Genomic DNA, 21,782 nt, shown 5'->3' with positions numbered 1-21,782 from the left:
GCAAGAGGATATTACCCATCCTGGGAACTGGTGTTACTTGATGCCAGCAGGTCCCTCTCTAACCTCACCTCCTTAGTTCCATTACTACTACTACTACTACCACCACCTCTACCCACGCTTCACCTCACCTGACTCCCACCACTATATATATGTGTGTTTTCTTAGTTTTCTCTGTATTAGGACTGAAGAAGCCACTCGTGGCGAAACGTTTCCTTTAATAAATGTCCTGAACTGTACATAAGTGTCTTTTTCCACACATGTGTTTATATTTCCATCTCTTCTCCGTACATCGGACCCCAGTGGAAATAAGTAACTTTGTCTGATTTTTGGGGTTATCGGAAATCTACACATGCTGTTATGCATGATAATGTGTGTAATTGTATTTATATATACCTATGGTATAAACCTTGGTAATAAATACCGACAAGTTGGTTTAGAAAGACACGTAAGCAAACACTATAACATATTTATTAGAAAACGTTTCGGTCCTGGGACCTTGATCACTTCTAACATACAGACCTCACTACGAAACGCAGCCCCACACCTCTAACTTCTACAGCAGGCGTCTACACTATCCCCTGTGGGTTCTGTCCCAAGAAATATGTAGGCGAGACAGGCAGAGATCTTGCAGTCCGCCTGAATGAACATCGAAATGCCTCTAACAGAGACGATGTCACCGACACTATAGAACGCAACACTGGAAACTACAAAATTTCAAAAACATTAGCATACATGATACTTAAGCAGCACCAACCCAACAACACAGGAGTCACATGATTTCATCGTCTACCCGTCCTCCTCATAGGTAGAGGTTGTTTTGATAAGGACCTGCCTCGCATGGGCCAGCAGGCCTTCTACAGTGTTCCTCCATTCTTATGTTCTTATGACATTCCTCAGGTCACGTGCGTCACATCTCACTCTCCTCCTATATATATAATGTCTTTCTACCTCTGTATGTTAGAAGTGATCAAGGTCCCAGGACCGAAACGTTTTCTAATAAATATGTTATAGTGTTTGCTTACGTGTCTTTCTAAACCATATATACCTATATCTGAATAAAGTTACTAGCAGGGATCGGTACAATATAAGCTGTCAGTGGCCCTTATAAACCCAAGAAGACTACCACCTCAGTACCAGCGTGATTGCTTGCTTGTTTGCTTGCTTAGGAAGTGAGGCGTCTGGATCTGCAGGTGTTTAAGCCTGGGGTCCGCCTGACCTAGAGACTTACGTGCTGATCTTGATAGAAATAAGTCACTGTCTGACTTTTTTGGGTTATCCTAGGATCTCTACACATATGCTGCTATGTATGATAATCTAGGTAACTGTATTTGTGTATACCTGAATAAACTTACTTTTGTCTCATTCTACCTGTGCTTTGAGCATCAGTGAGGAGATTGCAGTTTTCTTTCTTTGGGACGTTTGTCGTAAAAGTTTGAGGCCAAACTGTACGATTCGGTCAATCCCTCAGCAGCCCTGTCCCAGACCAGGCCTCCTCATAACAGTATAATATCTTTATTTCTACAAGTACATGTACAAGGTATACAGACCTAGCTGACATCAACGACATCCTACTATATAGAAAGCCACTTGATATGCAGAGCATTTCGGGCAAATTAGATCAATTTTGTCCCAGGATGACTCTCCGCAACCCTCCGCCTTGTGGCACTCGACTACACCTCAAAGTAAGTAAGTAAGTAAGTTTATTCAGGTATACACAAATACAGTTACATAGAATTATCATACATAGCAGCATATGTGTAGAGAACCTAGGATAACCCAAAAAAGTCAGACAGAGTCAGACAGATCTCTCCAGAATGGGTCTCGTGAGGACGGTACCCTCCTCTAGCATGACCATCAATGACCATTCACCGTGAAGATAAATTTCCCCAGCACTTTGCTGTCTGCTAAATAGCTGGGGAGTGGCTCCAAAACGAACCCTGTAATAGCTGCCTTTGCCCTCCTGCTTGTCGGCTGTTGACCAGCCCCGTCCATATATCGTCAGTTGCACACTGCTGGCGTGTTCTCAAGACACTCCCTTCCCTGGAAGCCAAAGAAGCTCTACAAGATAGCGTCATCCCTCAAGACATTCCCAAGCCTGGGAACCAAAGCCGGGTCGCCATAGGGCTCTGGTGGCCTGGTGGCTAACGCTCTCGCTTCCCACGGCGAGGGACTGGGTTCGATTCCCAGCCAGAGTAGAAACATTGGACGTGTTTCTTTCCACCTGTTGTCTATGTTCCCCATCAGTAAAATGGGTACCTGGGTGTTAGTCGACTGGTGTGGGTCGCATCCTGGGACACTGACCTAATTTGCCCGAAATGCAGAGCATAACAAGGGAGTTTCTATATAGTAGTATGTCATTGTTGTCAGCTAGGACTGTATACCTTGTACATGTACTTGTAGTAAATAAAGATATTATTATTATTATATGGAGAAGACCCGGGCCGGAAGTACCGGCGAATCAACATCAATCATCAACCACTTTACTGATAGGTGAATATAGACAACCGGTTTACCTGGAGAGAGTTCCGGGGGTCAACGCCCCCGCGGCCCGGTCTGTGAAGAGGCCTCCTGGTGGACCAGAGCCTGATCAACCAGGCTGTTACTGCTGGCTGCACGCAATCCAACGTATGAGCCACAGCCCGGCTGGTCAGGTACCGACTTTAGGTGCTTGTCCAGTGCCAGCTTGAAGACTGCCAGGGGTCTATTGGTAAGATAAGATAAGAGAGATAAGATTTCGTTCGGATTTTTAACCCCTGAGGTTAGCCACCCAGGATAACCCAAGAAAGTCAGTGCGTCATCGAGGACTGTCTAACTTATTTCCATTGGGGTCCTTAATCTTGTCCCCCAGGATGCGACCCACACCAGTCGACTAACGCCCAGGTACCTATTTGCTGCTAGGTGAACAGGACAACAGGTGTAAGGAAACGTGTCGAAATGTTTCCACCCGCCGGGAATCGAACCCGGGCCCTCCGTGTGTGAAGCGGGAGCTTTAGCCACCAGGCCACCGGGCCTGCTGGGAGGCAGTTGAACAGTCTCGGGCCCCTGACACTTATTGTATGGTCTCTTAACGTGCTAGTGACACCCCTGCTTTTCATTTGGGGGATGTTGCGCTTGGTTTTAATTATAATAATAATTATATTGGATCAACATTTTTCTGGATTCCCTAATCCCCGGGAGGCAGCTCACGCCATCGTAGCCCTTAATAACCACCTAAATGAAGTACTAATTCCAGCAGCAGCGGCAGTGGCGGCAGCATCAGCAGCGGCGGAAGCAGCAGCAGCAGCAGCGTGGCTGGCAGCAGCAGCAGCGTGGCTGGCAGCAGTGGTGACTCAAAAGGTTTTAATGTGTCTCGCTCTGCTGGTGTTTAGGTCTGGGATTCACCTGCTCTGAGTTGGGAATTTAATGTTCCCGTTTCTCTTACATTTTCTTAATAATTCCGCCCAAATTTGGGCAATTTGTCGGATTTGCTGGTGGTAGGGCAACGTCAGCTTTGATAATCCTGAATAACTCCAACAAGAACAAGGTACGTAGTAGGTACACATTAATACAGTTTCATAAATTATATCACCTGATGCCCTCGCTTCCTTCCTGCCCTGCAGCGCTGTATAGCCCTTGTGGCTTAGCGCTTCTTTTTGATAATAATAATAATAATAATACATAAATTATAATACATAGCAGCATATATGTAGAGAACTTAGGATAACCCTAAAAAGTCAAACCCCAATGGAAATAAGTCACTCTGTTTTGGGTTATCCTAGGTTCTTTACACATATGCTGGTATGTATGATAATTATAATCTAGGTAATTGTATTTGTGTATACCGGAATAAACTTACTAGTGACTTATTTCCATTGGGGTCCTTGTGATGATTATTATTTATATTTAAAAGTTAAAAACAGGTAAGTATCTTAACTATGTAAAAGCAGTTACAATAAGATATACTTGTATTGGCATACAAGAACTCGCTCCTACCTTTCTGTAGCCTTATTCATGACATACATTTTGGCAGTCTTCTTTAACTGGCTCATGCTATGACTGGCTTTGACATGTGCAGGCAGTCTATTCCACTTTTATTGCTGAATAGAAAAAATCTCGCCGGGAATTGAACCCAATCCCTCACCGTGTGAAGTGACAGCTTTAGCCACCATGCTAAATTATCTCTGCTCTACTACAGGATCAAGCCTAGCCAGCAAAATTCCAAGTTCTAATGCCCAAGCATGTGACTTCCTGGCTCAAAATATCTCAGACTGTATCTAGCTCCAACTGATTCTATTGAGATCACTTTGATAATAAATTCACTTAAAGGCAAGGCAGGAAACTTAGCTAATTTACTACCATTAATGTATAAAGCAGTAGTTCATATAAGAACATAAGAAAGAGCACTGCACCAGGCCTACTGGCCCATGTGAGGCAAGTCTAACACACCCACCAAACCAGTGCTTGACAGTAGATCCCCTCAAGGAAGGTTCCTTGATGTTGGTGAGGGGCTCTTGATTTAGGGAATTGGATCTGTGCTCCAGTTCCCCGAATTAAGCCTGAATGCCTTCCACATCCCCCCCCCCAGGCGCTGTATAATCCTCCGGGTTTAGCGCTTCCCCCTTGATTATAATAATAATAATTGACAGTAGATGCCAATATGTCTCCATTAAGGGCATAAACTCATCAACTTGACCTATCAATATAGAGGTGCCTTTGGGCAGTGTTCTTGGCCCCTCTTCTTTTCCTCAGATATGGACATCAATGACCTTCACAATGCATCTCAATTACTTAAACCTGTTTTGTTTGCAGATGACAACTTCTGTCATCTCCCATTCAAATCTGAATTCTCCCAATAACACCATTGAGATCATAAAGATATCTGCATGGATGACTTCCAATAAACTCACGCTTTTTACAAAATTTTCTATATGATGATTGGGAACAGAGCTGCAAATGTCCAACTAAATGTAATGGTTAATAATTCTCACACAAAATAAAATAAAGGGAAAATTCTTAGGTTTATACCTTGACAGCACTTTTGAAGTTCACTGCATCCAGCATATAGGGTCTTCAAAACAGTAGGCATCCTCTCTAAGATATGTTACTGTGTACCACGAACACTACTTACTTTGTACTACTATATCTATCCTTGCCTCACCAATGGTACTTGTGCCTGAGGATCTACTGTAGCAAATCACCTGAAGCAAATAATAACTCTTCCAAAGTTTAAACTTACTCATTATTCCATACATAATATTCACTCATACTACAGTGCATACTATATATAGAGGATAGTCAATTCAAATATGAACCCAGATCTGAAACTTTTCCTTGATAGCTGCAACAGAACTCGTAGACACAATACAAAACTAAAATCTCTCTGATATTCTGTGTGTTAGACTTGACTTGTTTAAAAACTTAGTATGCATAAAAGGCTCTAAAATCTGGAACTCTGCCTGAAGATTCCAGAGGTTCCTTTCTGCCAACCACTTCAAAGCTAGTGTTAATGTGATTCTGACAGTAATATGTACTATGATAAACAAATCCTGAAACCTGCTGTTTTCAAGCAATCCTATCTTTTCTTGTTTCAGCATTATTTCAACTCTCTTATGTTGTTAGATAGGCATATACTATCTCATTATATTTTGTAATTTAAGTATCTAGTACCACTTACCCTGCTAAACTAGATAATTGTATTTTCTTATTGTGATTTTTTATGAATTAACCTATAACTTGTACAGGTCTGCCATCACAAATCTGGCAATCAGACATCCAGTTCCATCAGTTATTCAGTACTTATTTCGGCTAGCATAATTTCAAATTTCCAGGGTCGCCATACCAACCTGCATGTACTGTTTGGTGGTGCTACTTGCTGCATAAGTCACTCAAATTTCTTTTTCTCCATTTACTGTCATAACCTCCTTACGTTTTAGCCCTAGCCATGGTTCCAACGAATAAAAGAAATGTTTCTCGTTGTGTAAAGCACATACACAGTACATTGTGTACATAAAAGATAAGGTGGCTTTGAAGCTTCGAAGCAGTCTCGGGTTGCAGGGGAATAGTGTGCTTTATTATTACGCTAATAGTATCAACACTACGGCCTATTTGCCTATCACAATTGATCTAATATGACATAATAAACAATATAAATAACATAAAAACATGTTAAATACTCCAGAATTAATAATAACTTATTACCAAGCGGTTTGACAGAGGTATGAAGAGGATATGGGATACAAGTACAGTAGGGTCCCGCTTTACGGCGTTCCGCTAATACAGTGACATCAAATTATGACCAAAATTTGCTATACGGCAAGCAGTCTTTTTAAATACGGCATGCCCCACCCGGTTTGTTTACATTCTTCATGACCACATTATTATGTCTGGAAACTTTCCAAAATTTCAAGTGTTTTAAAGTTATTGCATATTTTATGTGTACTCTGATAATTATAATTATGTGTACCTGTACTTAAATATACTTATACACTGTGCTGGTGTGCAGGTACACATTAAAATCACTAAGTCTCTCTACTCGTGGTGGGCTACACCTACTGGCTACCTACACTGACTTCCTACAAATAAATACTATTCACCTCTCTTCCTACATTAAGACTACACATATTTTAAGGTAAATAGTGAGTGTACTGTATGTGTATTTTAACTCTCTGGGCTGTTTTAAATATTGCATATTAAGTATGAGATGGGGAGCCAGGGCTACCTACACCTGACTTCCTACAAATAAGTACATACTACTCACCTCTCTCCCTACATTAAGATTACAAATACATGTACTCTGAGATAAGTAATGAATGTACTGTGTATGCATTTTACTTTTTGTGTTTTTAATGCCTAGTTCTATTACTAACAATATAACTGAATATAAGTAAGTGTAAACTTGTTGTCTGGCATTTATATGCATTTATAAATGGAAAAAATGGCATTCTGCTTTCCGGCGATAGCCTGGAACCTAACCCGCTGTATAAGTGGGGCCCTACTGTACTGTACCATTCTTCTATCCCTGTCTTGGGGCTTATATTAGAGAAAACGGAGTATAGCACATGGCTAACTGTGATATACACTTGTACTGCATCATAAAACTGAAACAAAAAAGCTGTTTACTCTACATAGATTATCATACATAGCAGCATATGCGTAGAGAACCTAGGATAACCCAAAAAAGTCAGTGGCTTATTTCTAGTACTGTACCTGGCTTGGGCTTGCCATATATGATTTTTGGTAAATATTTGATTCCAGCCAAAGTATCAACATTGGGAGTGTTTCTTTACACCTGTTGTCTATGTTCACCCATCAGTAAATAGGTACCCTGGTGTTAGTTTACCTGGAGTTTACCTGGAGAGAGTTCCGGGGGTCAACGCCCCCGCGGCCCGGTCTATGACCAGGCCTCCTGGACTGGTGTGGGTCTTATCTTGGGACACTGACCTAATTTGCCTGAAATGCTTAGCATAACAAGGGGCTTTCTATATGTGTAGTAGTATGTCGTTGATGTCAGCTAGGCCTGTATACCATGTACAAGTGCTTGTAGTAAATAAAAATATTATTATAATTATTTTTTTCTCTCGGTTGTTTGTTGGGCTATCCTATTGAAACTTGGGCAATGTATGATGGAAAGATGTTTCTTAACGTACACCAAAAATGAAAGAAATTGGACCATAAATAACTGAGTTCACTTCTCAGCCATTAGCTGCCTCTTTGCAGTATATTTTTGTATGTTTTTATGGTCTCATTTGATAGAATGGAAGATATACAGAAATAGTTATGATTTTGATTGGTTTCACGACAAAAAGTACCTTGAAATTGAGCTCAAAGTAGCAGAAATGTTTGATTATTGCTGATGTTCATTGAACTTTCTTGTGTAAGTCAAGTTGGTTAATTTTATTAAATGTCTTCTAACCTGACCACTCTGTAATCCGGCACACTACAGGTCCCAATGATGCCAGATTTGTGATGGCAGACCTGTATCTATTTGTTTTATGTCTTGTGCAGTAATACTGAAATATGGATTAACATATGCATTTGTATTCAGCCAACATTTGTAATAACCACCATTACAAATGTTATACAGTAACAATGCTTTACAAAAAAAAAAATAAAAATTGCTTTGCCAAATATTCCAGTGTCATAAGAAGCAAAACTGTTAATGTCAAAGATTGTAAACTTTTATATTTTTGTAAACAATTATTCATCCAGTAATTATAAGTTACTTTGAGGCTGCCCAAAGCGTTCTTTATAACCATATGCATAAAAATAACCATTTTAATAATAATAATAATACCAGAAATGAACATTAAAATGGTATAAAATACCGACAGGTTGTTAGGTACCTAACAATAACAGAAATGCTGTGCATCCCAAGGACTTTCAGATTATTGTGGGCTTTTTATGCACAGTGATATGGAAATAGACTTTGACTTAGAACAGCAATTCGGTGCTGGTGAGTGGTAAGTAAGTAAGTTTATTCAGGTATACACAAATACAGTTACATAGAATTATCATACATAGTAGCATATGTGTAGAGAACCTAGGATAACCCAAAAAAGTCAGATTGAGTGACTTATTTCCATTGGGGTCCTTTTACCTTATTATTATAATATAAAGGTTATAATATTTTCTTATTATTCTACAATGAAGATAACATCTTATTATCATACTAAAAAGACTATCTACTACACGAGGGTCATTAAGACTATCTACAATACGAGGGTCATTACTAGGAATAAGGTAAAATTTACACATATGTTAGCTAAAAAATAGAAAATCATTCCCCTCCCTTTCTGTAGCTACATTCATCAGACACCTTTTGGCACTCTTCTTGAACTGGTTCATGCTATGACTGGCTTTGACATGTGCGGGTAGTCTGTTCCATTCCTTTATTGCTGTACAATAAAAGGTGTTTGACGCCTGGCCAATGACTGTGGGTATTACAAAGTTGTGCTCTCTCCCCCTAGTACTATGATTGCTTTGGTTCCCAACCTTGACAAAATTGACAGCAAGATATTCTGGACACTGTTTGTGAGCAATTTTATAAACATGATTTAGCTTCAGTTGTTTTACTCTGTCTTCAACATTCAGCATATCCAACTGCTGTAATTCATCCTGGCCTACATGTTCTCTTGGTCCCAGCCCCAGGATGAATCTTACGATTTTGTTCTGGGTGATTTGCAGTCTATCTTTCAGTTTTTTTGTCAAGGCAGAGTACCATGAAGAGCAAGAGTGGTTGGGTCACTGGTCACAATCTCGCCATAAACTACATTGACCCATTCGCACCTAGACTGCCCTACCATCTTTCATCACTTAACCCAGCCTAATGTAACCTAACATAGTCAAACCTAACCTAGAATAATAATAATAATGGAGGAAGTGATGAAACATAGTGGGGTGGTCTGGGTGCATATGAGTTGGTGTTGTTAATAATGCTTTGCCAAAAAAACCCAGCCACTTGCCACTGCTGAATCATTCATTGCATTGTCATCATTGTCTTTTTTATTTTATTTATTTTTGCCTGATTTTTGTTTGTTTTCTTTGTTGTGTTGTGTCTGTCAATAAAATAATGATTTCCACAATAGAAGTGTGTTGCCTGTTATGGATATTGATATTTTATGCATATATTGAGGTGAGAGTGTAATGTTGGTGGGGTTCTGTCCTGGAAATGAAATGCATTTTTATTATTATTATTGTGTACTTTTCTCATTTATGATTAGGATAGGGTTTTATTTTGACAAAATTTTATCTAATCCTTAAATAAATTTTCAGGGGCAGTTGTAATATGGAAACAAAAATTCTTTAGCTGTTAACTAGAAAAATCTAGTAGTATGTGAAGAGTACTACTACAAACATCAACATAGAAACAGACAGACTTAAACTGTCATTATGAATCATGGATTTCATTGCTTTCAGAAGAAAAAATAAAAAAAATCTTTGAAGAAAAATTCATCTGAATCTAAGTCCTGTGGTAGGAAAAAGCAGAGCAAGAAAGCTGAAATATGTTAACGCACCTGTTGGGCTTTCGCCTGCACTTTGTTGGAACTTCAGCACTGCAGCAACTTTAAAATGGATAGCAGTTTAAATGACCAGCTAAGCCAGTACTGTATGTATTAAGTTCTCATTAGTTAATCATAATCTGTTTATGATAGAAGTTTCATTTTGCTTATAGTATTAAATTTAAATTAAATGTTTGTTGATTTTCCATATTTTTTAATGAAGATCTAATATAGGGTTACCTTACACATTGGCTCGAAATTTGCCATGCATATTTTCTTAAGACCATCCATCTCCCATCAGTCATTCAATAGCCATCTTGCCAAAAATAAGTGGACATTACACTTCAAATAATTTTCCAATTTGTAATATTCCCACTCCTTCAGAATGTAGGCACTGCCCTTTCCACTTCTAGTAATCAAATCCAGTTATCCCTAAATACCATTGTAAATGTTACCTTGCTCACACCATCAGTGTGTCAAGCCATAAAAAACACTTACATCCACCTCTTCCAGTTTAACATGCTCATGCAAGCCTACTGTATACTCACATCCTAAGCACTCAAAGCCTTCTTTATCTCTTCCCTTCAGTCTTTCCTGGGAGGGCCACTACCTCTCCTTGCCACCCCTGATTTGTACACCATTTTAGTCATTCTAGTCTGCTCCATCCTCTCTTAATGCCCATATCACCTCATCTCTTTGATGAGCTCACACTGCCTTACAATTTCTGTGTTCTAAATTCTCTGCATAATATTCCCATTACACATTGCCCTTAAACATGACATCCTTATTTTATGAACATGCATTTTATGTGTGATTATAGAATGGAGTTTTAGTAAATTGGGCAATTGTATCCCCAGGGTTCTCATTTTGGGAAACATTATTTATTTGGTTTTGTTGGGGTGATTTGTCTCAGTGTTTGAGTAACAACAAAGAAGTAGAACCACATAAAATCACTATTTTTTAAACAATATATTTTATCGTGATATGAGCCTATTAATTTTTAGAATGTCATCAGGTATATTTTGTGGGGTAAAGAAACATATGCAACATTTAGGCCATTTATATTTTGGAAATGTTTTGCCTGCTTAGGTTTTACCAATCCTATGTAGAGTTAACTGAAATCAGGGCTTAATTAATGGATCGACTACATTCTCACCTGACTGTTAAGGTAAAATCATCTTTGCAAGTACACAAGAGATACTGAATCATACACAAATAACCTGCACATAGAAGAGAGGAGCTTACGATGACGTTTCGGTCCGACTTGGACCATTAACAAAGTAACACTAACCAGAAGTGGAGCAGGACGGCTATATATAGGCAGGGAGAGGTAGTGGTGGTAGTAGTGGTAGTGGTAGTGGTGGTAGTGGTAGTTGTGGTAGTAGTAGTAGTGGTAGTAGTAGTAGTGGTAGTAGTGGGGAATTAAGGAGGTGGAGCCAGTCAAATACAAAGAAAGGGGAGCACTGCAAGGGAGCTAGGTCCCCTGAGTTTTTGCACAGTTGTATTAAACATTGCTAGCATGGCTGTGTTTTAGCACCTCTTAGGTTGTCCTCTTTTTTATTAACCCTTTGACTGTTTTCGACGTATAAATACGTCTTACGAGCCAATGTTTCTGACGTATATATACTCAATAATTCTAGTGGCTTCAAATCAAGTGGGAGAAAGCTGGTAGGCCCACATGTGAGAGAATGGGTCTGTGTGGTCAGTGTGCACCACATAAAAAAAATCCTGCAGCACACATTGCGTAATGAGAAAAAAAAAACTCTGATCGCTTTTTTGGAATAAAACGCCGATTTTGAGGTGTATTTTCGTATAGTATTTATCGTTGTATTCGCGTTTTCATGGTCTTAGGTGATAAAATGGAAAACATGTTACAGAAATAGAGATGATTTTCATTACTTTTACGATGAAAACGACCTTGAAACTGAGCTCAAAGTAGCGGAAATGTTCGATTTTTACCAATGTTCAAGAGTACATAAATCACACCACACGTCCAATACACGTCAACTGGGGAGTCTAATATTCTTTCACTAGTGCACTGATATTATTTATACCATTTTTACAATAATGCAGTCGTCTGCATAACAGTAAATTTTGTATTTTTTTGTATGAATAAAAAATCAAAATAGAAAGCAATAATAATATAAGAGGGGCCTAGAGATGTGACTAATGAACAGAGCATATGTTATTTTAGTGCCACGAATGTCTACCTTGTTTATTCTGGACCCTATTTTGAAATTGGCATCTTTTTTATTTTGCGTGAAATTGGCCAAATTGCCAATTTCTGACCACCATATTGGGTAGTCCAAATTAGTAAATGGGAGGTTTCTTGTACTCAGCTGATAGATAAAATGGAGTTCTAAAGAAATAGCTATGAGTTTGGTCAACTGGAACAATGGAATTGGCTGAAAATTGGGCTCAAAGTCGGCGAAATCGCCGATACGCATATGTCGCCGAGACCGCTAACTTCGCGGGAGCATAATTCCATGAGTTTTCGACCAAATTTCGAACTTTTGGTGTCATTACCATCGGGAAAAGATTCTCTATCATTTCATAAGAAAAAATAATTTTTTTTTTTTCAAAAATTGAGCGACATAGAATGACAGTTTCAGAGAGGGGCCTGAAACAGTCAAAGGGTTAACAGACTAGCTTCATCCCATTTGATGCCTTTGTGTGCTATGATATATCACATATACATAGCTGCGATTGCCGTGGCTGCATGCATACTTGTGCTCTTTAATTCATTGTTCCAGGTTTCTAGATTTCTCATCCATGTATATTGTATCACCCCCTGCAAATGATTCTGTTTACATCAGCTCCAGTTCTAACTTCTGTCTAGCCTCTTTTTTTTTTTTTTTTTTTTTTCTCTCTCTCCACAAGTCCTTAACCCGTAAACGGTCCAAACGTATATGTACATTCACTACCCCAGTGCCCCAAGTATTTTGAAAAATACAAAAATCTTTTTTTTTTTTATGGAAATAAAGAGCACATTTTTCTAAGTGTTATAGGATAAAGAAAAAAAAATTAGGGTTAGTACAGAGATATGAAGCTGAGAAGTTGGCACTGGATGCTCACCTGACGGCAGCCTCCAGTCCTGCCGCTTGCAGAAGTGCTGCTGATATACCTTTTTTCTCTTTTTCATATTATTTTATATAATTTTTATGTTCTGATAATTACATTTATAGTAATTCTTGTCATTTCATAACCAATCTTTGTTCTGACACTAGTATTAGGTACTGAAATTGTACTCAAATTGTCACAAACACACTGACAGGTGGACATTTGCACCTGCCTTGGCCATTTACTATTGTCTTAGAATATATACAAAGTATTTATATGTCCCAGCAATGTTTTGGACACATGGGAGTATATAAGTAGTAGTAGTGGTGGTAGTAGTAGTGGTGGTAGTAGTAGTAGTAGTAGTAGTAGTAGTAGTGGTAGTAGTAGTGGTAGTGATAGTGGTAGTAGTAGTAGTGATAGTAGTAGTGGTAGTAGTGATAGTAGTAGTACAGGTCTTCCATCACAAATCTGGCATCATTGGGACCTGTAGTGTGCCGAATTACAGAGTGGTTAGGTTAGAATACACTTAATAAAATTAACCAACTTGACTTACACAAAGTCCATTGAAAATCGGCAAAAATCGAACATTTCCGCTACTTTGAGCTCAATTTCAAGGTACTTTTCGTCATGAAAGCAATCAAAATCATGTCTATTTCTGTAATATATCTTCCATTCTATCAAATGTCTAAAAAAATGAGAATACAACCATAAAAAACATGGGAAAATATACTGCAAAGAGGCAGCTGATAGCTGAGAAGTGAACTCCCTTATTTATTGTCCGTCTTTTTTATTTTTGTTGTAGTTAAGAAGCATCTTTCCATCATACATTGCCCAAGTTTCAGTGAGATAGCCCAACAAACAACTGAAAGAAAAAAAAACATTTACCAAAAATCATATATGGCAAGCCCAAGCCAGGTACTGGAAATAAGTCACTTTGTCTGACTTTTCTGGGTTATCCTAGGTTCTCTATACATACACTGCTATGTATGATGATCTGTGTAACTGTATTTGTGTATACCTGAATAAACTTATTTACTTCTAGTCTGTCAACTGAGTACAAGAAACCACCCATTCACTTATTTCAGCTACCCAATAAAGTGGTCAGAAATTGACAATTTGGCTGATTTCACACAAATTTCAACAGATGCCAATTTCAAAATAAGGTCCAGAATAAACAATGCAGACATTCCTGGCACTAAAATAACATTTTCTCTGTTAATTAGTCACGGCTACAGGCCCCTCTTGCTTACCATTTGGAATTTTTATTCACAAAAAAATAATAGATTTACTGGTATGCAGACTGCTGCATTATTGTAATAATTGTATAAATAATGTCAACCCATTCTTGACTGCGTATTGGAATTTGGACTGGCAGGCGGACAGGTATTGGACGGTGATGTCATTTGTTTACTCTTGAGCTTCGCTAAATAATAGAACATTTTCGCTACTGTGAGCGCAATTTCAAGGTACTTTTTGTCATGAAAGCAATCAAAATCATATCTATTTCTGTAATGTATCTTTCATTCTATCAAATGAGACCGAAAAAATGAGAATATAACCATAAAAAAACATACAAAAATATACCGCTAAGCGGCCACTAATGGCTGAGAAGTGAACTCCGCTATTTATGGCCTGATTTCTTTCATTTTTGGTGCACATTAAGAAGTATTTTTCTATCATACATTGCCCAAGTTTGAATAAGATAACCCAACAAACAACTGAGAAAATAATATAATAATAATAATAATAATAATATCTTTATTTACTACACGGACATGTACAAGGTATGCAGACATAGCTGACATCAGTAACATACTACTATATAGAAAGCCACTTTTTATGCAGAGTATTTCAAGAAAATTAGGTCAGTTTCCTAGGATAACACCCACACTAGTCAGCTAACACCTCTTCAAGGGGGGCTCCTTGGCGTGGTGAAGAGGCTCTTGGTCTCAGGAATTAGACCTGTCGGTCTACTTCCTCAGACCGAACCTAATTACCCCCCAATCCCCCGTTCCCTATCCCATCCTCGTCTTTTTCCTTTCCTCCTCCCCACCCCTCCCTTTTGCCCTTCCTTATTTTTTTTTTTCCCACAGGCACGCTAGTTCCTAGGTAGGGGAAAGGGTACCGGGGTCCATCCCATTCCGTTGAGGTTCTTGGTGGTGGCGTAGTTTGCCGTGGAATCTGGATTGCCTGGGGATGTCCTGATCCCTCTCCGGTATCCCAGAGGGTGGCTTTGGGTGTCTCTCGGGCGATGGGTGTATCTCTGGAAGCCACCTTTCGGATTCCGGGGGTGGTGGCCGAAGGAGGTATGCTTTGTGGCGGATTTCTGGCCGCCCTCTCTTTTGTCCACCGAGGTAGCTCGGCAGATGTGAGGTTGCTATCCCGGATTGCCGGTTTACTGGCATGATGGGTAGGGTATGGCACGGGTTCCATGCTGCATCTGCGCTACTTGCGGTGCTGAGGTCCTCTTGGGAGCGGAGGGAGATTTCTGGCCCTTTCATTCCTCCTAGGAACTATCCCTCCCTGGTCCCCCCTTTTTTTATTCTTTTTTTTTATTTTTATTTTCTTTTCTTCTTTCTTTTTTTTCTTAAAAACAAAAAGAAAGACGTAACCTAACCATGGCAGCCCTAGTCCATGAACCTGCTACCCCCGGGCCCCTTCTTGATACCGCACCCCGTTCTGACCCCGCCTCGTCTTTGGACCACTCTTCGGACACTCCTCATGCCTCTGTACCTCTTGCCGGTGCTGTTTCCTCACCCGCTTCAGGTACTGAGGCCTCGACTGACTCCTTCGATTTATCTGACCTTCGCTCTCCTCTGACTATGCTTCCGGCCTCTCCCTCTACATTGCGGCAATTTTCGAATCGCCGGCCCGTTCCACGTCGGACCAACTCTGGTCCCACGCCTAAATGACAACGACAATTACTGCTGATGATACTTCTCCACCTTCTCGTTCTTCTCAGAAAAGATCGACACGTCTTTCACTACCTTTCCACGCTCAGTTTCAGACTGCACAGTGGACTAAATTCTTCACTTTACGACCAACTTCCTCTACTGCCTATCTTTCTGACCATAGTATTGGCAAGGCACTCCTACGCCATGTTGGTAAAGATATTTCTTTTCATGCTCTTAAGAGCGGTACGCGCATCGTCACCGTACAGAATGCTACCCAGGCTCATGAGCTTTCTCGTCTTTCCCATATCGATACTGTTCCTGTAACTATTGAAAAGCATCATTTCCTCAATTCTTGTAGTGGTACCATCATTCTGCCCCATACCATAGTTCAACAAAATTTCCAGACATGTGGCACTGACATTCTTGAACAGCTGGATCTCCAAGATCTCCCAATCCTCAAGGTAGACACTTACGTTCTTCCTGCCCGCGGGCAGAGACGATACCCTAGCAATGTGGCTCATTTAACTTTTGACAGCCGTGAACTCCCATCCTCAGTTTATGTAGCAGGACATCGGTTACAAGTTCGAAAGGTGATCCCTACACCGCAACAGTGTAGAAATTGCTGGCGATTTGGCCATCCAGCGAAATATTGCAGATCTATCGCTGAATGCCCAGTCTGTGGTGCCGATGACCATTCTAATACATACGTATTGCAATCGAACTCCCTCTTGCCTTAATTTTCATGAGGCTCACCCTTCGTACTCTCGCCGTTGTCAAGTCTACTTAAACGAGCGGGAAATCCGTTACCTCAAAGAGGCAGAAGGTCTCCTTTATGCCATGGCAGTTTCTCATTTCCGCCTCCAAGGGAGACTACCTCGTGTTTTGTTATTCCCGTGTTTCAAAACGTCCCCCCACTTCTGGTATCCCATCTTCTGCACCCACCTCTGTGGTTACCTCTCCCATAGTCACTCCTGTAGCTAATTCTTTTGCTGTCCTCGGCTCAGACGTCCCTACTTCAACGTCTCAGTCTGATCTTGCTTCTTCGTGTTCTCTCTCACAAGCCTCAGTAGCGACGAGATCTCGTATGACACCTCCTCCCAATCGTCCCTCTACTTCTCAAAAGTCAAAAAAAGGTCCGTTAACACCTACTACCCATCTTCCACCTCCTCATTTTCCCTTCCCTGTCTCTGTACCTGGTTCTCCCCCTCTCACTGGCTCTGTTACAAGTGTAGAGGTTCACCCTCCTCCTCGTACTGTACCTTCCTCCCCTGTTCCCTCCCAAGTTTCTTCCTCTTCGGCCACCTCCCAGGTTTCTGCCTCTTCTGTCCCCTTCCACGCTTCTCCAGTTCCCTCCACCCTTCCGTCCCCCCCTACCTTGGTACAGTCCATTACAGTTCCAATCTTTACTCATCCTCCCCCTACCATTTCCAATATTGTCTCCCATACGACGTCTCTGAATTCTGAAACACTTGAAGCAATCTCTGAATATATTGCAGAGACAAAACCATCAATGGACACTGATCCACCCTCTGCTCCTTCTCTCTCCTCTACTCCATCTGCGCAACTCCTTTCTTCACAGCGCACCGTTCCTTCGCTGCTTGAACGTTTTCCACTGCCTCCGCATGTGGACTTTTCTAACCCCTCTAGTCCGTAGGAACCCTTACCTGCGGATTTCAGGTATCTTTATCATTGCCAATCATGGCCTATTTACAGTGAAATATACGCGGCCTCAGGGGTAATCGGGGTGAGCTTCAGATGTTACTCTCCCAGTTTTCCCCTGTTGGTGTTTGCTTACAGGAACCAAAATTACACTCTGCTGTTATCTCTCCCATCTCAGGCTATAATTTATTGTATTCTTCAGATCCTTTTCCTGATGGGACCTTTAATGAAAGTGCCCTTCTTCTACACACTGATATTCCGTACCATCAGCTATTTGTTCGTACTACGCTGCATTACACAGCAGCCCGTATCCACTTGCATAGGTGGTATACGCTCTGTTCTTTATATCTCTCTCCTTCTCGGGCATTATCTATTCCGGATATTGCCTTTCTTGTTTCGTCATTACCACCACCGATTCTGTTACTTGGTGATTTTAATGCCCACCATTTCCTCTGGGGGGGGGGTCTCACTGTGATTCCCGTGGCATTCAGTTAGAGGCTTTTCTTGCCACCCACCCCCTCCATGTTTTAAATACAGGTACTCACACCCATTTTGATCCTCGGACTCACACTCTCTCTTGCATCAATCTCTCAGTCTGCTCTTCCTCCGCCGCATTAGACTTCACTTGGTCTGTTCTTCCGGACTTACATGACAGCGATCATTTCCCAATCATTCTTACTTTCCCTTCATATTCACCACCTCTTCGCATCCCACGCTGGCAATTTGATCAGGCAAATTGGAACCTTTACTCACACCTAACTATTTTAGAGAGGTTCCTTCTTCGTCCTCCATCGATGAGCTTTTACACCTCTTCTCGTCCTCCGTTTTAACCGCAGCTTCTCATTCTATACCCCAAACTTCGGGCAGGCATTCTCAGAAATGCGTGCCTTGGTGGTCTCCTGCTTGTGCTCGTGCAGTACGTTTGAAAGGCGCTGCATGGGGCAGGTACCGGTACAATAGAACCACAGAGAGACTTCTTGAATTTAAGCAGAAGCGTGCGATCGCTCGCCGTGTCATCCGTGACGCTAAACGCACTTGCTGGCGAGATTATGTCTCCACCATCACCTCTGCTTCCTCTATGAGTGCAGTCTGGAAAAAAGTACGAAAACTGAGTGGTAAATATTCTCGTGACCTGGCTCCTGTTCTGCGGGTTGCCGGTGTTGATATAGCAAACCCACTAGATGTTGCCAATGAAATTGGCAATCATCTGGTCCGTATTTCTCAGGGACTCCATCTATGCCCCTCATTTCTTTCCTCAAAGTCTGCCAGAGAGTTAGCACCCTTGGACTTTTCTTCTCTCAGAGAAGAACAGTATAATGTGCCTTTTACACTTCAAGAACTGGAGGCAACACTCTCAGCTTGCCGATCATCGGCAGCTGGGCCCGACGACATTCATATTCGTATGCTACAACATTTACATCAGTCAGCCCTTGCAGTCCTATTACGCCTTTACAATCTTATTTGGTCACAAGGAGTTCTTCCACAGCTGTGGAAATCCGCCATTGTTCTCCCTTTCCGCAAACCAGGCACTACGGGACATGAAACCTCCCACTATCGTCCCATTGCTCTTACCAGTGCAGTTTGCAAAGTAATGGAACGCCTAGTAAATAGACGTTTAGTGTGGTATTTAGAGACACACAACAGTCTCTCCACTCGTCAATATGGCTTTCGTAAGGGACGTTCTACCATAGACCCCTTACTACGCTTGGATACGTATGTTCGTAATGCCTTTGCGAATAACCACTCAGTTATTGCCATATTTTTTGACCTTGAGAAGGCATATGACACAACTTGGAGGTATAATATTTTAGCCCAAGCCCACTCCTTAGGCCTTCGAGGCAATCTACCATCCTTCCTTAAGAACTTTTTAACTGACAGGCATTTCCGTGTTCGGGTTAATAATGTGCTCTCCCCGGACTTTATCCAAGCTGAAGGTGTCCCCCAGGGATGTGTTCTGAGCACAACACTTTTTCTCCTTGCTATTAATGATTTGGCCTCTAGTCTTCCATCAAATATTTGGTCATCACTCTATGTTGATGACTTCGCTATTGCCTGTGCAGGCGCTGACTGTCACCTCATTACAGTTTCTCTCCAACATGCAGTCGACCGTGTTTCCAATTGGGCCACCACACGTGGGTTTAAATTTTCCAGCACTAAAACCCACCAAATCACTTTCACTAGACGCTCTGTCATCTCCGATCATCCTTTGTACCTCTATGGCTCCCGTATCCCTGAACGTGATACAGTCAAGTTTCTGGGCCTCCTCTTTGATCGTAGGTTATCCTGGAAACCTCACATTACCTCTTTGAAGGCAACTTGTCACAGCCGGCTGAACCTTCTTAAAACCCTTGCTCATCTTTCATGGGGAGCTGATCGTCGAACCCTCCTTCGCCTACATTCCACCCTTATTTTATCGAAACTTGATTATGGTGACCAGATCTATTCAGCGGCATCTCCTGCTACTCTCTCTAGCCTTAACCCCATTCATCACCAAGGATTACGTTTATGCCTTGGTGCTTTTCGCTCTTCCCCTGTCGAGAGCCTCTATGCAGAAGCGAACGTTCCATCCTTATCCGATCGCCGTGATGCCCATTGCCTGCGCTACTATGTACACTCTCATGATCTCCGCAATCCTTCCATTTATAGAATGGTCACTGATATTAGTAGACATTCTTTATTTGTTCGCCGCCCCTGTTTACTCCGTCCCTTCTCTCTTCGCCTTCATTCGCTCTTGTCTTCTCTTCAACTACCACCTTTCTATGTACATGTAGCATCTCACTTTTCCCTACCCCCCTGGGAAGTTCCAGCTGTTCGAGTCTGTTCTTTCTCCCTCCCTTGCTCGAAAGCCCAACTGTCGACGGTCGCTTCCCGCTCTCATTTTCTTGACCACTTTCCCTCTCATTCTCATGCCATTGCTGTGTACACAGATGGCTCTAAGTCTTCTGACGGCGTAGGATTCGCAGCAGTGTTTCCGGACAGCGTCGTACAAGGGCATTTACTATCTTCGGCTAGTATTTTTACTGCTGAATTATATGCCATCCTTACAGCACTTATCCGTATTGCATCTATGCCTGTATCATCATTTGTGGTTGTCTCAGACTCCCTTAGTGCTTTACAGGCTATACAAAAATTTGATTCATCTCACCCCTTAGTCCTCCGTATCCAACTTTGGCTACACCGCATCTTTACCAAGCATAAAGATATTGTTTTTTGTTGGGTCCCTGGTCATGTTGACGTACAGGGCAATGAACAGGCAGACACTGCTGCGCGGTCAGCAGTACATGACCTACCAGTTTCTTATAGAGGTATTCCATTTACGGATTATTTTACTGCAATATCTTCCCACCTTCACACCCGTTGGCAACAACGTTGGTCTACTATGCTCGGCAACAAACTTCAATCTATTAAACCGAGTATAGGTTACTGGCCGTCTTCTTATCACCAGTGTCGAGGTTGGGAGACTACTCTCTCCCGTCTTTGCATTGGCCATACTCGTCTTACTCATGGATATCTCATGGAGAGGCGTCTTGCTCCTCTCTGTGAGAATTGCCAAGCTCCATTATCAGTCAGCCACATTCTGTTGGACTGCCCACTTTATCAACGAGCACGCAGAATTTACCTCTGTCGTCGTCTTCGCTCCCCTGCTCTCTCTTTACCTTCCCTTCTCGCTGATGGACCCACCTTTCATCCGGACTCTCTCATTGACTTTTTGACAACAACTGACTTACTTCACAAATTCTGATACCTTCAGCCCTTTCTACTTCAATCTCTTGCTACCCTCTACCCCCGTACTATCCCCTGCCCCGCTGTTTTCTGTAACCTGCTGATCATCCCCCCTCCCTTCTGCCATCCAATTCCCTTGCTTCCTCCCCTACCCTGCAGCGCTGTATAGCCCTTGTGGCTTAGCGCTTCTTTTTGATTATAATAATAATATCTGTCTAACTTTCTGTCTCAGAGCCACAAGACTGCGTCATCACATTTACTCAAATCTTCAAGCAAAGTACATGTATAGCACTTTGGTTTTTTTTTGGGTTATCCTAGGTAATTTACACCATGTATACTTGTATTTATGTGTACCTGTGAGAAAGAGACAGAGACAGAGATAGACATAGATACAGAGATAGAGCCAGGCTGCCAGCAGCTGGCCAGCCACACAGCTGGCCAGCCAGCCAGCCAATCAGCCAGTCAGCCA

At 41.5% G+C, this 21,782-nt stretch overlaps 1 protein-coding gene across 4 annotated transcripts in view; it reads left to right on the top strand.

Annotated features, from left to right (window-relative positions):
• Nucleotides 1-3,204: 3,204 nt before the first annotated feature.
• The window catches only part of LOC128692929 (transcriptional regulator ATRX homolog), a 51,828-nt gene continuing 33,250 nt past the window's right edge, over nt 3,205-21,782 (top strand). Inside the window, exons 1-2 of one of the 4 annotated variants that reach the window (XM_053782279.2) lie at nt 3,205-3,336; nt 9,751-10,084. In XM_053782279.2, the coding sequence (XP_053638254.2) occupies nt 10,048-10,084 (37 nt within the window). In that variant the 5' untranslated portion in view covers nt 3,205-3,336; nt 9,751-10,047. Of the gene's footprint in view, nt 3,524-9,750; nt 10,085-21,782 lie in introns of all 4 variants that reach the window. The other 3 variants (XM_053782281.2, XM_053782280.2, XM_053782278.2) reach the window with 3 other exon arrangements.

The sequence above is a fragment of the Cherax quadricarinatus genome, chromosome 38 (assembly GCF_038502225.1).
Source record: "Cherax quadricarinatus isolate ZL_2023a chromosome 38, ASM3850222v1, whole genome shotgun sequence".
NCBI lineage: Eukaryota > Metazoa > Arthropoda > Malacostraca > Decapoda > Parastacidae > Cherax > Cherax quadricarinatus.
Note: the sequence above shows the minus strand (reverse complement) of the source record. Positions and strands in the feature narration are given on the sequence as shown.